Below are 16429 nucleotides of genomic sequence, written 5' to 3'. Positions count from 1 at the left end.
TGGCGATCCGATGGCAGGGTGCGGGTATGGCGAATGCCCGGTGAACGTCATCTGCCAGCGTGTGTAGTGCCAACAGTAAAATTCTGAGGCGGTCGTGTTATGGTGCGGTCGTGTTTCTCATGGAGGGGGATTGCACCCCTTGTTGTTTTGCGTGACAGTATCACAGCACAGGCCTACATTGATGTTTTAAGCACCTTCTCGCTTCCCACAGTGGCAGAGCAATTCGGGGATGGCGATTGCATCTTTCAACACTATCGAGCACCTGCTCATAATGCACGGCATGTGGCGGAGTTGTTACACAATAACAACCCTTTAATGGACTGGCCTGCACAGAGGGCTGACCTGAATCCTACAGAACACCTTTCGGATGTTTTGGAACTCCGACTTGGTGCCAGGCCTCACCGACCGACATCGATACCTCTCCTCAGTGCAGCACTCCGTGAAGAATGGGCTGCCGTTCGCCAAGATACCTTCCAACCCCTGGCTGAACGTATGCCTGCGAGAGTGGAAGCTGTCATGAAGGCTAAGAGTGGGTCAACACCCTACTGAATTCCAGAATTACCGATGAAGGGTGCCGTGAACTTGTAAGTCATATTCAGCCAGGTGTCCGGATAGTTTTGATCACCTAGTGTATACAATGTGTCTCTCCTAACAACTGTCAGGCACATTTTCTCTGGTGTTTCGTCAGACATTTGCACTGTCGTTTCTGCAGCGTGTAGCTGGAGTCAGTACTCCTCATCACGTCTTTCATGAGATGCCCAGTCTCGACGGGAAGTACCGTTATGTTTCGCCTTCAGAAACAAAACGATTTATTAGCGTAATTTTACGTGTTCATTCGATAAGGCGGTCTCAGATTCGCCTGGTTCAATATTTGTTTTATGTATATGTATTTAAAAGGGTTGGTAAAACTCGAACAATAACCATTACTCGGGCAGTGATACGATTGGCCTGGCGGGTGCAGACCGCTCCTGCCAATCATGCAGCGGTGCTCAGCTGGTGCTGTAGTAATGGTTATTGTTTGTGTTTTACTAACCTGGTTAATACATATCGATAAAAAATATATCACTATACCAGTGGTTCCCAACCTTTCCTAGACCACTACCCCTAAGTGCACTCAGACAATAGCTAGCACCCCCATCCTCACCCCCTCCCACCCCCTGCCCTGCCCTGCCGTTTGTTACCGCCGCCCTCTTCCACATTACCATCTTTAGCACCAAACTAAACTATAAAATGAAAGACTTTTCTTGAAACTCATTAATTTTTAAAATGACGAAAGATGAAGGATACTTGGTTTGTGCGTGTGTGTGTGAGTGGTGGGAGGGGGGGGGGAGGGGGGAGGGAGGGAAGGGAAGGAGATAAATGAATGACAAAGGAGTTCGTGGTGCATGGCAAAGGTTACCCACAACTCCTTCTCAGATAAGAAAGCTAACTATATGCAGTGAGGGCACACACTTGTTACAACACACAATTCCCTGGCATCATTACTGTCCATTGTACAATTGCTTGACGTGCACACTGCAGATCCATTTAAAACCAACCAAGTTAAAATGTGTGCACTGTTGTTACTGTTCGATTGATAGCTGCCCTCCTACTTCTGAATGGTCGGAAACTGGAAGACTTCAGACTGTTAATGATTTGCGTCGGACTTCAGACACTAACAGTAATGCGCTGGCCATTAAAATTCCTGCACTACGAAGATGACGTGCTACAGACACGAAATTTAACCGACAGGAAGAAAATGCTGTGATATGCCAATTATTAGCTTTTCAGAGCATTCACACAAGGTTAGCGCCGGTGGCGACACCTACAACGTGCTGACATGAGTTGACCGGCGTTGCCTAATGAAATGTTGTTGTGATGCCTCGTGTAAGGAGGAGAAATGCGTACCATCATGTTTCCGGCTTTGATAAAAGTCGGATTGTAGCCTATCGCGATTGCGGTTTATCGTATCGCGACATTGCTGCTCGCCTTGGTCGAGATCCAATGACTGTTAGCAGAATATGGAATCGGTGGGTTCAGGAGGGTAATACGGAACGCCGTGCTGGATCCCAACGGCCTCGTATCACTAGCAGTCGAGATGACAGGCATCATATCCGCGTGGCTGTAACGGATCGTGCAGCCACGTCTCGATCTCTGAGTCAACAGATGGGGACGTTTGCAAGACAACAACCATCTGCACGAACAGTTCGACGACGTTTGCAGCAGAATGGACTATCAGCTCGGAGAACATGGCTGCGGTTACCCTTGACGCTGCATCACAGACAGGAGCGCTTGCGATGGTGTACTCAACGACGAACGTGGGTGCACGAATGGCAAAACGTCATGTTTTCGGATGAATCCAGGTCGCATCCGTGTTTGGCGACTTCGCGGTGAACGCACTTTGGAAGCGTGTATTCGTCATCGCCATACAGGCATATCACCCAGCGTGATGGTAGGGGGTGCCATTGGTTACTCGTCTCGGTCACCTCTTGTTCGCATTGACGGCACTTTGAACGGTTACGTTACATTTCAGATGTGTTACGACCTGTAGCTCTACCCTTCATTCTATCCCTGCGAAACCCTACACTTCAGCAGGATAATGCACGGCCGCATGTAGCAGGTCCTGTACGGGCCTTTCTGGATACAGAAAATGTTCGACTTCTGCCCTGGCCAGCACATTGTCCAGATCTCTCACCAACTGAAAACGTCTGGTCAATGATGGCCGAGCAACTGGTTCGTCACAATACGCCCATTCACTACTCTTGATGAACTGTGGTATCGTGTTGAAGCTGCATGGACAGCTGTACCTGTAACGACATCCAAGCTCTGTTTGACTCAATGCCCAGGCGTATCAAGGCCTTTATTACGGCCAGAGGTGGTTGTTCTGGGTACTGATTTCTCAGGATCTATTCACCGAAATTGCATGAAAATGTCATCACATGCCAGTTCTAGTTTAATACATTTGTCCAATGAATATCCGTTTATCATCTGCATTTCTTCTTGATGTAGCAATTTTAATGGCCAGTAGCGTAGTTGTAATACCAATAATAATAATAACAATAATAACAGCACTATAGCAGCGATTGTGGAATTACTGCTGTTACATCCTGTCAATTATTTCTTTTATCTCTTTGGAAGAGAGTAATGGTGCAGTTTCTGAACTACTGCAGGTCCTATCTATAGCTTGGAGGAGACATTTTCTTGAGATAATTAGCATTTGTTACGCTTTTATCATCAGCGATGTACGAGACAGAGCGCAACGTATGTGTATACTGGTCTATGTGAGGAACCTCTACCCTCCACCGTATTAATGCTGCTAATTGAGAAACAATAATTATTGATAATTTATATAATCAGTATTACATTCTTTCAAAATTGTGATAGTAGTAATAATATTTTGCAAATGTTCACGCGAGGTAGCCGCGCATTCTGAGGCATTGTGACGGTCTGCACGGCTGCCCCCGTCGGAGTTTCGAGTCCTCCCTAGGGCTTGCATGTGTGCGTGTAAGTTAGTTTAAGTTAGATTAAGTAGTGCGTAAGCCTAGGGACCGAAGACCTCAGCAGTTTGGTTCCATAAGACCTTACCACAAACTTCAAAAACTTTTGAAAATGATTTAGTTTCATGACTGAAACAGAATCTAATCGTTTTAGAAAATTTCATTTACCCCTCAGGGGTAATTAACCTCATACTAACCTGGATCAGCTCTATAGAATGGGTACTTGAAATTACGCTTTAAGTATCATTTTGTTTGTAATGGGAAACAAAAACCGACACTTTTTGTCGACACTGGCATGAAAGGCGCGATGAGCGCTATTTGTTTTGAGTTGACCCCCGCTAAACAATGAGAAAATGATATTGGTGACATCTGCTTACCCGGCCGTTTTGTTAGTTTACGAGACCAGAGCCGCTACTTCTCAACCGAGTAGCACCTCAGTTTGCCTCACAAGGGCTGCGTGCACCCCGCTTGCCAACAGTGCTAGGCAGCGCTTATCTTCAGTGATCTGACGGGAAATGGTATTACCGTTGCGGCAAGGCCGTTGGCCCTGCACTGGTTTTCAGTCACTTGAAATATGTCTCCTATTGGTCAAAGAACGGTACGAATTATCAATGATATGCGCTGTGTGTGTGTGTGTGTGTGTGTGTGTGTGTGTGTGTGTGTGTGTGTGTGTGCAGAAATTAGAGGAATGCCTTCAGTTGGAAACAAATCAGTAAATGTAAGAGACCTATTTGTGTTCCAATTTGATTCTCGCTTTCACGTCCTTTGTCCACTCCTCTTGTTGTTTGATGCCAACCTTTTGCCCCAGATCACAAGCTCCACACCACGACATGAACCAAAATGGTAATGGTATTCACTGGATCTCACTGACGTATCGTTAAAAACCCCACATATTTCTGTATGTGTAATTTCCTATTTTTGAAAATACATTAGAAATTAAACATTTTAAAATGTGTTTCCACGTTTCATTTCTGGTTCAGGAGAGAGTTGGTGGTGACTTGAAAGGCAATGAATTTGTATACCGGTAATTGTTTTGAAGGCAAATTACCGAACAACATTACTCCCCGCCTTTGAATAAGGACTACCACATTTGCACATTTGACACATTGTCATTACCTTACAGTCTTCACTGTACTGGTAGATAGGACAGCTTGGCTGTGGAAGTGGAAGGGTAGCCCACAACATAGACAACAGTATTCACAATTACAATCACCCAAGCTTTAATGATCTTCTAGCAATAAAGGCTCTTAACAAATCTCAATTAAGCAAGGACATAAATTTGGTTACAAACATATGTTAACCTTCAACCAGTAAATAACCCCAATAAAGAATTTCCAATCAATAAAACGTAGATAAAGGACTGCTTTACAAGAATCCTTAAATTAAGTAAAATCATGAGAGCTAAGTTACACATTTTATGTTAAGCTTCAACAGGTGAATAACCCCAATAAAGAATTCTCATTTAAATAAAACATAGATAGGAAAATGCCTTACCAAAATGCTTGAATTGTATCAAATCATGAAAAGCTGAGTTACAACTTTTCTCACAAACTACTTAGGAATTTACAGCAAATAAACAAGTCTGATCTGTTTAACCAGAAGGTAACTGCCAAGTCCAAGCGACCGAAGCCAATGACGGCGGACGACCGCCCCAACGCTGGTCATCAATCGACATCGTCACGGCCCAGTGGCCACCGTGCTAAAACAGACTAACGTTTCGGTAAGCGACCGACAGCAACACAGGAGTAACAGTGACTGAAAGTCGGCGTACGCCTTACGAAACACGGCACACCTTGAAGCGGGAGCAGGCACAGCTGACTAGCGGCCACACAACCACGAGCAAACAAATCTCACGCCGCCCGTACTAACGCGGGAAATGATAGCGAGCGACAAGACGCCACACGCAGAGCAGCAACCGAGCCTACCCCTCGACCACAGGATTTGCCCTGTCTCCTTGTCTATGGTAATACAATTTATAGCACACAAGAAACGATTTAATAATGGCATTAGTTCAACGCAAGATCAGTTAACAGTTAGGTCCAGTAAAGATTTACCAACGGATTTACCTTCAAACCAACTTCCGGACCACAAGCGGAAATTAGTAAACTTGGCATAAGTTTTCACCAGACCGATAAACAAGAAATCAAATTAAACAGTTGCCAAATTACAGTCAGGATACGCAAGCCCTTCAAGACCTTGCTATCTTACTCACAGTTATCATTAACGGCGAAACATACACAAATGAATGACAAGAAATTCACCATTGAAAGCGAAAAAACAACACACCACAAAGGTTAAATTAATTAACTTGCAGACGAGCCAGTCACTGAAAGCTCAGTTCCACAAGATTACGACTAACCTCACTCGGCAGCAATACATTTGTGTGCGTGATAACTAGGTTGCCCAAACAGGACTCCAAAACCCAAAACAACAGGTCACACGTTAGCTGTCTTGTTCTCGGATACTAGGCACCACCGGGATAAGGCAATTGCGACTGAAAAAATCTTTGAAATTACAGCTGCCTGCAGCAAAACAAATGAGTGAGGGTGCATGAACGTAAAGCACAAATCACTGTTCCAGCCGAAGCGTAACCTTTTCAATGCACATACGGACAGAACAACACACGTGGGCATAAAGGGAGCAGCAGATGCGTACCAAGCAAACTATAGTGCGCCAAAATACGACCCACATCACGTCCACAAACCGGAGCACTTTTCCCGGAGCTGGTGTCTGCTCGCTGGACTGCCGCAACTCTGTCCCCGGAAAGCGACACTGACTGCCGCCTTGCTCAACGCTCCCTTCTCGGCCGTGCACAACAACTCTTCTCTTGTGGCCTCAGAGTGCGGCCGCAATGTCCGTTCTCCCCTGCTGTCCGCCCCAGACTCCCGTACTCGCACTCACTCCCTCGTTAGGACCCGCTCCGACAGGAGGCACTCACGATCGCACATAGTGCCAGCCTCAACCAGAGGAGTAATCGATAGCGTCTTGCGCCCGAGAGCCGTGCCACGGCTCATTCACATTATCATTCGCTTACAGTTCTAGGAACTTGTACATTAAGACCATATTTGTGCAAAGTAAACAACAACATATTAAAGCAGCAATAGATTCATGGATGAAACAAGGTAGATTTACACCATTTCAATTATGTTTTAATCCTGTAGAAAAATATTAATTTTCCATCACAGACCACTTCTTCATTTCCCACTCAGTGCCTCACAAAAGAAGTGAAGCACCGAAAAGGAAGGAGGAAACGAATTGAAAATTCATGAGTTGAGGGTTTTGTGTACTGCAGTGACTAAAAAACCGAGTCAAATTTTCAAAAATCCTGGAAGTGTTAGCCCATTTATCAGTATGGCGTTGCGCACACTCTGTCCTGGATGCATGCATTGGTTCTATTGCCGTTGTATCCGAGGCAAGCTGACCAACATGTGCTGTAACTCGTCCTCTATCTCCTGGCCTGCCTCCGGCATGGATGTACGTGATGTCCTTAGGTTAGTTAGGTTTAAATAGTTCTAAGTTCTAGGGGACTGAGACCTCAAAAGTTAAGTCCCATTGTGCTGAGAGTCATTTCAACCATTTATCTCCTGGATTCTGGCACGAGGACAGAGTTGACATCCGAGCTTGCCCAACGTGTGTTCTGTCAGGCAGAGATATGGGTATCTCGTTGGCCATGGGAGTACCTCATCAACATGCTTGGTGCTTCACTTTGTCAGAAAATTAGGCAAATTTAACGTACTAGTAGTTTAATTCGTAACTGTCCTTTTCCACATAAAGTCTTTCACTGTTTAGTCCACATAGTAAGACTGAGTGGTGTCTTCCAGAAGAGATTCCTTACACTCCCGTCCAGGGCTTCCCAACCTTTTCAGCTGGCGGACCCCTTCTTCAGTCGAAAATACATGAGACCCCTAGTCAGTCAGGAGCACAGTAACTTTAAATTTCAGAGCGAAACCCATGGGAACTGAAAGCTTCTTAATGCAAGTGCTATGTTCCCAATGACCCCCCTCCCCCCTCGAAGTATCAATAGTCTGTGGTTTAGAGATGAATGAAAACAACTTGAAATTAACGATCCAATTTGAATTCCCATTGTATCCAGACACTTACTAGCGGATTTACTCACTTTGTTCAAAACACTATAGCCTGATTAAAATTACTTGGTAATTGAAATTTCACACGATGGAGCTGTCTACCTCCAAGAGCAATCAACGTCACGTCCAAACTGTTCGCTTATGGTCTGTTCACTTCTAACATTTGGCTACTGATGTGTAAGGAGCATGCATGTTTCATAACAGCCGTGTGTGTGTGGGGGGGTGGGGGGGGGGGTGGGGTTCATGGAATCCGAAGAAAAGTGTTCAAATGTATGTAAAGTCTTCCTTTGGTCGTCCTCCCTCTTCATTCATTTCAACTGGAAACTTCCCTTGTTGTCAAGGCGATGGAGAAACTGCACATTTCTTCAGTGATCCTGACTTCAGCCACCGATCCATGTTAGAATAATAAACTGGTCAAAAATCGACTTATGAAATAGGTAGTGCACTGACAAAGCAAGTTTAACATTTAATGATGCCTGGGACTGCATACGTGCCAGCGAGCGCTGTGATTGGTCGACAAAGCTCGCTCCGCGCATGCGTAAAAGGTTTCAGCGCATCTAGCGCCGTGAGCCGGGACCAAACGACCCCCGTATTGTTGCGAAACAGTAGATTCAGAGAAGCCGCATTTTCCGGCACTAAACTGTGAATACGTTCTCACTTAGGAACCGCAAAGGCTGCTTGGCGATCACACGAAAAAAAAAGTGATAAATTTGATTTTCACATTTTTATTCAGTAATTTTACTCATTATTTTACACGATTTGGTGAAAGGTGGCCGCGGACCCCATAGAAAGAGCCAGCGGACCCCTAAGGGAAGGGGTTGGGAAGCCTTGCTCTAGTCCTGTCAGTAAAAAACAGCTGTAGAGTGAATCCACTGCAACTCACAAAACACAGGAGAGAGATCGAGCATCAGTAAACGATAAATATCTCTGGTGTCCTGTGGCTGATTCTAGTTTTTTGTCAGGCAATACAACAGTGTGCAAACCAAATTTCTCAAACAGTTTCTGGATTTTGTCCTAGATTTCTAGTTGTATCCAGTGCTATAGTTTTCAGATTATGTTGTAAAATGCTCTTATAATGAGGTTCTACGTATGTTACACAGGGAAGGAGGGACATTCAGCAAGTGCCTGATGTACAACGGAAGCGCCCTGGACGGTGCTTCCGAGGTGCCCTGCCAGCACGGCTGGGAGTACGACGACTCGTGGTACACTCAGACGGTGCCGTCAGAGATGAACTGGGTCTGCGACGACATGCACATTGTCAGTGACGTCATGTTCTATGCACAGAACATTGGAGCATTCCTGGGACTGCTGTTCGGCTACATGGGTGACATGTAATTGAAAAAAAAAGTCCTTCTATTCTTATTACCTTTGTATTTTCTGTTACCATTTGGTGTTAAAGGATATGAACAATCCCTGTCTGTCAGTACAAGAATGGGTAGTGGCATTGCAGTCGCCCGTACACTAGAGGCCTACATCTGATTGAGGGAAGCAGTGAGCCACTTGGAGAGCTGGCACACGCTGAGTTGAAAGCTCACAAACAACCAGCAGAAGTGGCCTCCAGCTCTTTATGCAACCATGTGGCTGTAGGAATAATGCACAGTACGTCCATGAAATGCAGTTTATATTTAGGGAGGAACCTTTACTTGAAGTAAAATGACTTCCTGCAGAGGAGGATTCCGTGAGGTCAGGCTCAAGCAGTTCTTATCTGAAAAATTCCCCAGGTGTCTCGCAACTATTTTATGAGTGCGTGCATGGCGGGAACAGGGCCCCAGGCTGTCGCTGTATTTCTTCCTTGCCAGTGCTGAAATTTAACTCTCTGACTATACTTTTTCTTCGAATTCTTGTGGAGCAGCCACAATTGTATTTTGTAAATTTCAGGAACCGCACAACAGCTGCTGAATCAAAAGAGGTTTTTATTGCCTACACGACCGATTTCTGGATACTAAAATTCCGTCACCTGGATTAAAATAAAAAAGAAGAACATTTTACCGATTGAGGTCATCTCCCCCCTTCCCCAGCGTTGTCATGGAACGAAAATTTCGGTCACACAGCATGGGAACTGCTCAGTGGATCCTTGGTCACCCATTTTCAATTCAGTTGCAGAACTTTTCATCAATGACAACACTGGAATTGGAGACGACGTCAGTCAGTTAAGTGGTTTTTTTTATTGTACACCAGATGATGGAATTTTAGTGTTAAGTAGTAAACAACAAAAATATTGTTGATTCAGCAACTGTTGTGTGGATCGTTCAACTTACAAAATTATGCATAAAATACATAATTGAACCATCAGGAGCTTTTATGTTAAACCCAAATATCTTCCGGTTTCAGTCTTGGACCATATTCATGGATACTAAAAAAGATACAAATAAAGGTATGTAGTATTCAGAAAATGTTAACAGTTCTTTACAAAGAAGTGCAAAACAACATGAATACTTAGTGGGATAAAATGGTTTAAGCCACCATATTGCATTAGTCATTACTAAAAATGTGTAGTGCATGCCATGAATGTAAGTTTGTGACACGGGACTTTAGAAGCAAACACACAAATACTAAATGTATACAGAGCAGTAGAAGAGAAAATCAAGACTGTAAGTTATACTTTATAAAAATGATGAGAAGTTTGTCAAAGATCTTTAAAAGAAATTTTTTGTTATATGTGATTAAAAAATATCCTGATGACATGTTACTTGGCAATGTAGAGGACTAGACTATCTTTAGTGAACATATTTGGTATAGTTTCATGTGTAAACAGAAAACTAAGTTTCTATCTCCAGGCATAAGATAACGTAAATGTTAGAGTACAAGGTGGAAAAATTATATAACCCTAATGTTACACAGTATCATATTCATTGCATATACCTAATGAAATGCATGAGTATACAAACAAACGTCAATAATGTCATAAAAGTAATGGAAATCGCATCTATAACATTAAAACAAACTAAAATACGGTGCTCTTAAATGGTCTGAAATGTCACTCAGTGATCATATATGTCCAAGTTATCGTAGTGAAACAATTACTGTCACGTATCGACTATATTTAAAGGAAACCTTCATATGTTAATGAAGTTTTATTACAGTGCTTAACTGGAAGCTTAGTATGTCAGTAGTGCTAGTATCGAAAATAAGGTGAGGGAATAAATAAGAACAGTGTAACCAACCATGTACTCAAATTTGGATTGAGGGAGTATTGACAACACATGTATATAATAGTGGTAGTGATGAGTAACATTCTTTAAACAATGTGAACGTTAAGCTAAAGGCATTAGGGGCTCGACCATTGGGTGTACATTTTGAGAAGCAGATAGAAAAAATTCTTTACATTATCGATTTAAGTGATTGCTAAACAAAATACATACTTGCCTATGTACACACTGAACCTCATTAGATGGAATGTAGATATAGAGCTGCAGATGAATTATGTACATAAAAGCATTTGACAACACAGTTATAAGTAAAAAGAAATATGTGACCTGTTGTTCATTAAAATGAGAACTACATCTTTGGAGTACAAACATACTTTAGGTGTGGAAAACTTATTCACCAGAAGTCCATGTCAAATATAATAAAAGTTAAAGATAGAATTACTGAGTGTTTAGCATATTCAGTGTAAAACAACAGGAGAAAAGTTACAAACATCTTATAAATATTTATAATGAACAATGGTAATACACAGGATGTGGATAACAAACCATAATATAATTTATTTGTACTGCAATTGCATAGTGAAGAATCCTGACAGGGTTATAAAAAAACTGTATGCAATAAAAGTGTCATTAACATAAGGAGTTGACACTGAAATGCTAGGTACAACTTGTCATATGTATGTCAGGCAATCTTTTCACATCACAAAACGAAGTTATAACGTCTATCACGAAGACAAGTCTAAGGAGATGGTGTGTAAGAGGGAGGAGTAGTGGTATATTTCAAAATGAAAGGTTAGGGATTAGAATCAGGTAAGTGAAAGACCTCAGGTAAATTCTCAAAGAAATCCTTATTTTTCAAATCTTTTTGTTCATTGAGAACATCATTTGGATCTTTTACAAGGTTACAAAAGATTTCAAATTCCTCCAGAAAGTTCATACTTAATTCCTTTTTTGGTTGATGTAGAATTTGCATATTCTCATCAATGGTACCTATTGCGTGATTATAAGCTTCAAGATGGAAGCCCTGAGCTGAAGTGTTTGATTGGTGTGTGTAATCAAGAAACGCTGTCTTTAGTTTCCTCCCAGTCTAGCCTATGTAAAAGTTTTCGTATTGTTGACAGTTAATTCTGTGGACATCTGGCCTCCCATATATTCCCTTTTATGCAACTAAATTCTTTTGCAGCGTTATTGAAATGTTATTATGAATTCTACAAGCCAATATTACATTACATTTCCTAAATACATTATTTATTTTGTCCAAGATACTAGCTACATATGGAAAACTTATCTATCTAGTTTCTTAATGCTTTGTCTTTAGTTAGGGTAATTTTTTGATTCGCTATATATGTTTTATCTCTTTCTTTTTCTGTAAGATATTATCAACTAGCCATTCTTGGTATCCATTACTTACAGCTACCGATTTCAGTGTATTTCATTTCATTGTTAGAGTTTATAGTAGATGTGGGGGTTCTTAGCAATCTGTCAATCATGCTATGGAAGTATGCATGATGGCTATATCATGTGGGGGGGCAGGATGTTTCATGAATAATAATATCTGTGGTAGTTTGCTTACTGTATATGTTAAAGGCTAGTTTGCTATCGGCTTTCGAAATCTCTAGGTCCAGGAAATTAATTTTATTATCTTTTTCTATAGTGAATTTTAAATTTGGATGGGTATTATTAAGCAGATTGTAGATTTTGTTGATTACTTTGTCATTACCATCGACTAGTATAATGGTGTCATCTATATATCTTTCATAAATAATAAAGCTGACTGTGTGATCTGATTTGTTGTTTAGGATCTTGTTCTCAATATGATCCATGAGGATATTGGCTAACATTTCAGCTATGCAACATCCCATTGCTAGCCCTTGGGGCTTACTATTGGATGCATTTGTTGCTATAGGTACACATTTCTTCACAAGTAAGAGACATTCTTCGAAGAATTTGCACAGCATACAAACCATACTTAAGGTGTATGAAACTCCTGAATTTTCCAAATCTATTAAAAACTGTGGTAAAAATTGAGATAATTAATTATACAATTTGAGTTTCTTCTAAACATGAGGTTTAAAATGTAACAGGTCATTAATTTTTTTAAACATTAAATAAATTCCAGACTTTCATACAGCTGTAAATATTGCCTGTAGACTGTGCAAAATTCATGTAAGAATCTCTCTTACTTATGAAGAAAAGTGTGCCTGTACTACCAAATGTAGCCAATAGTAAGTAAAAAAATGATGTAATTTCACATGTAAAAAAATTTATTTTGTTATTTTTTTTAACTTCCACCGCCTTGAGTGTGAATCTTGAGTCCTTCCTGGTCATGCTGGCAAAGTTTTATAAATTTATTTGTAAAACTATAGACAGTGGAACTTAAAACTTCCTGTGGTGTCTCTCCTGCTCCAAGTTGCCCATTTGACATCCTACCCCCCTTTAAAGTAAAGCCACTGTGTGACAAGACTTGTTTTAGCCCATCCATTACCACTACAATTACTGGAATAGGTAAACGTCAGTGTGTAATTAAATTCTTTCTGATCAGTCCAATGGTTTCACCAACTGGGACGTTGATATATAAGTTAGTAACATCTAATGAAAAAAGGAGTATATCATTAAGTATCCGCAATTCTTTAACCGATGCTAGGAGATCAGAAATGTTTTTAGGATGTATTTTTTGTAGAAGACATATTTATCAATTAAAACTGAATTTAATTTTTGGCTCAAAAGGTACCCTGGCAAAGTTTTATGAATTTATTTGTAAAACTATAGTTTACAATTGGGCATATAGGAATGTTTTCCTTGTGGATCTCAGGTTGTGCTTGTAATTTAGAGGCATTAGGATTCATGACTAGAGTGACTTTTTTCCCAGTTTTAAGCATAAAATTACAATTTTTAATAAATATCATAACTTTGTCTTGAATTGCTGGAGTAGGGTCCTTCTTAGTTCTACTGATCCCACTGTCAACAACAAATTGTTTTATTTGGTCAATAGACACACTGATATACATTATGAGAACCGAATTTCCCTTATCAGCTTTCAATGTAAGTGCTTCATTTCCACTTAATTTATTTTTAGTGGTCTGTCTTTATTCTACATCTCTATTATTTTCTTCTTCCTCCCCTCTTCTATTATTACACAAATATTTATCGAAAACCTATACTACTTTGTCATTGAGTTTTTGTATGCAGCTGAACCTGTTAACTGATCTATATTTTTGTGTGAGCAACAAAACACTTAACACCTTTGTCATGTAGTCTATAGTTGACATTGAAGTTCAGACCTTTGCTGAGACTACTGATTTCATGTGGTTCAAGAACCATGTCAATGATTTTTACCATTTTATCAAAATATTGGAAAGATGGACTGGTGTTACTCTCCTGCAGTAAATGTTGATCTTTCTTTAACTTTTCTATTTTCTTACTGTGCTACTCTAACAAAATTTGTAATTCACTGTCAATAAAGGCATCTATAACACTCACAATAGTATTAAGAGAATTAAATTTAAAGGAGTGTGATTATTTCATATAGGTTAAATATGTCTGTCTGCGTAATGCTGCCTGACATTTGGGATTCTGTTTTAATTCTTTCTGAAGTCATTTGTGTTCACTAAGGCTCTTCATTTTCCTCGAAACAGCACCATTCACTTTTGTGTTGACTTAAGCGAATGTTGGGATTATCTTAGCTGACAGAGACTTCTTGATAAACGAAATCACCCTTGTGCACTTCATTAATTTGCATCGCTAGAATCGAAAAATCACCTTGCTCGCATGGTCTGGCATTGTTTTAAACATTTTTGGAAGGTGAATGTCAACAGATCTCAAGTAATGCATAAAATGCATGTTTGAACCAGCAGGTGCTTTTATTTTAAACCCAAATATCTACTGGTTTCAGTCTTGGTCCATCTTTATATATACTGTCGAAAGATACAAATAATAATGTGTAGTATACAGGTAATGTTAACAGTTCTTTACAAATAAGTACAAAATAACATGAATGCTCACACGGTTAGAATGGTTTAAGCCACCATATTTCATTAGTCATTACTTAAAATGTGCAGCGCATGCCATGAATGTAAGTTGTCGTTTTATGATCTACCTTTAAGTTTTCTTTATGTTCCATCTGGATCTGGTCGTACATGTAACCGCTCGCGTTTTCATAAGGAACATGCCACTATCTACTTCATCAAAATCGCGAAATATTTTGATGTGCGGAGCAGACGTCCTGTGGAGCAGACTCCCAATCTCTGTATATAACAGGCAATGTCCTGACTCACTGACTGACTTATCATTGCCCAGCCCAAACCGCTAAGGATACAAACATGAAATTTGGAAAAGGCGTCGGTCTTATACTGTAGAGGTCGTTTAAAAGGGGATTTTTCGGTATTCCGAACCTAAGGGGGTGAAACAGGGGATGAAAATTTTTAAGAATTTCGTTACATTAAAAAAAATCTTTGTGCTAAATTTATGGAAATTGATATTTCACTTCTCGTTTAGATGTAAACAAATATTTGTCAGGGGGATGTAAGTTGCTGTGAAAATATCTGTACAAGAACGCAAAAGGCATGATTAAGAAAAGCTTTGGACTCGAGAACCACTTTTTGGTCGGAAGTACATTCGGGAAAGGCCTCACTTATGTGACCCTAATTGGTGTGAAAATTCTAGAAGGTGCTGCAGTTTGTGAACAAGGTAAAAATTCGTTGAGTCTACGAGAAACATGGATCTGAAGATATCCGACTTTAGTGTGGTTTACCTACTTCACAGCTACTTCTACCAGTCGACTGGGCCACTTTCATTTGTCTGATTCACTACGTATTCAGCTTTTGTCAGTTGAAACAATTCCTGCCCACTTCACTGTGTTGTTCCAATTACTCTTAACGACGTCATGCAGTGCGTACATCTTTCTCGCCATATTTGGAAGAAAGATATGTTATCTCTGACGCTCCCCTCTCTGGATGACGTCATCGCTGCCGTGTGCGGGGCGAGCAAGCCATTTCCGAGTGTGTTATCCCTCGATTATGGAATGGTGGGCTGCCACTGCCATACCTCGGCTTTGCACTGCACTCTTGGGTTTTAGCAACGGTAAAGCGGATGAAATGAGGAAGACTCGGGAATTTTATTATACTGTCCTTCGCGATCTTTACGACAGTGCTCGAGACGTTGCAAGGGGTACACATCCCACTCTCCTTTAAGGTCGGAAGAATTGTTTTAATTACCAGGTCCGACCGATAAAGCTACTCAATTTTTATTATAAAATCGTAGCACTGGCAATAAATAGCCGTTTGTCGGCTTTGCTTGCTGACGTGGTCGAATGTTATCAACGATGTCTTCCTGGTCGTACTCTCCTGACTCCCGTTCCTGAATGTCGTAACCTCATCTCAGCTTCCTCTGTCCCTTTATCTGGAGGTCTATTTTCCATTCATTTTAATCATACGTGTGACCGAGTTAGTCAAGATTTTCTGTTGCGAGTGTTGACAGCTGTTGATTTTAATGATGCTGAACGAAGGATGTTCATGTCTCTAGTTACTGATATTCAGGCGTCTATTGACGTGAGTGGTGGTCTCACTCCCCTCATAGAAGTGTGTAGAGGTGTTGCACAGGGTAGTCCGCTATCTGTGTCTTTATTCACGCTGCTTCTGGAACCCATTTTGCGGTCCGTAGCTGCTAGATTGGGTGGCGGATCGTTATTGGGCGAAAGGTTTATCGTTCGCGCGTGCACCGT

The 16429-nt window shown here is 41.1% G+C and overlaps 1 protein-coding gene across 1 annotated transcript in view; it reads left to right on the top strand.

The window, feature by feature from the left end:
* Positions 1–16429, top strand: part of LOC126473482 (solute carrier family 22 member 7-like) — a 578452-nt gene that overhangs the window by 50663 nt on the left and 511360 nt on the right. Inside the window, exon 3 of the mRNA XM_050100557.1 lies at positions 8662–8892. Coding sequence (XP_049956514.1) covers positions 8662–8892 — 231 coding nt within the window. The remainder of the gene's footprint in view (positions 1–8661; positions 8893–16429) is intronic.

The sequence above is a fragment of the Schistocerca serialis genome, chromosome 4 (assembly GCF_023864345.2).
Source record: "Schistocerca serialis cubense isolate TAMUIC-IGC-003099 chromosome 4, iqSchSeri2.2, whole genome shotgun sequence".
In the NCBI taxonomy this organism is placed as follows: domain Eukaryota; kingdom Metazoa; phylum Arthropoda; class Insecta; order Orthoptera; family Acrididae; genus Schistocerca; species Schistocerca serialis.
This window is presented reverse-complemented; position numbering and strand designations above follow the sequence as displayed.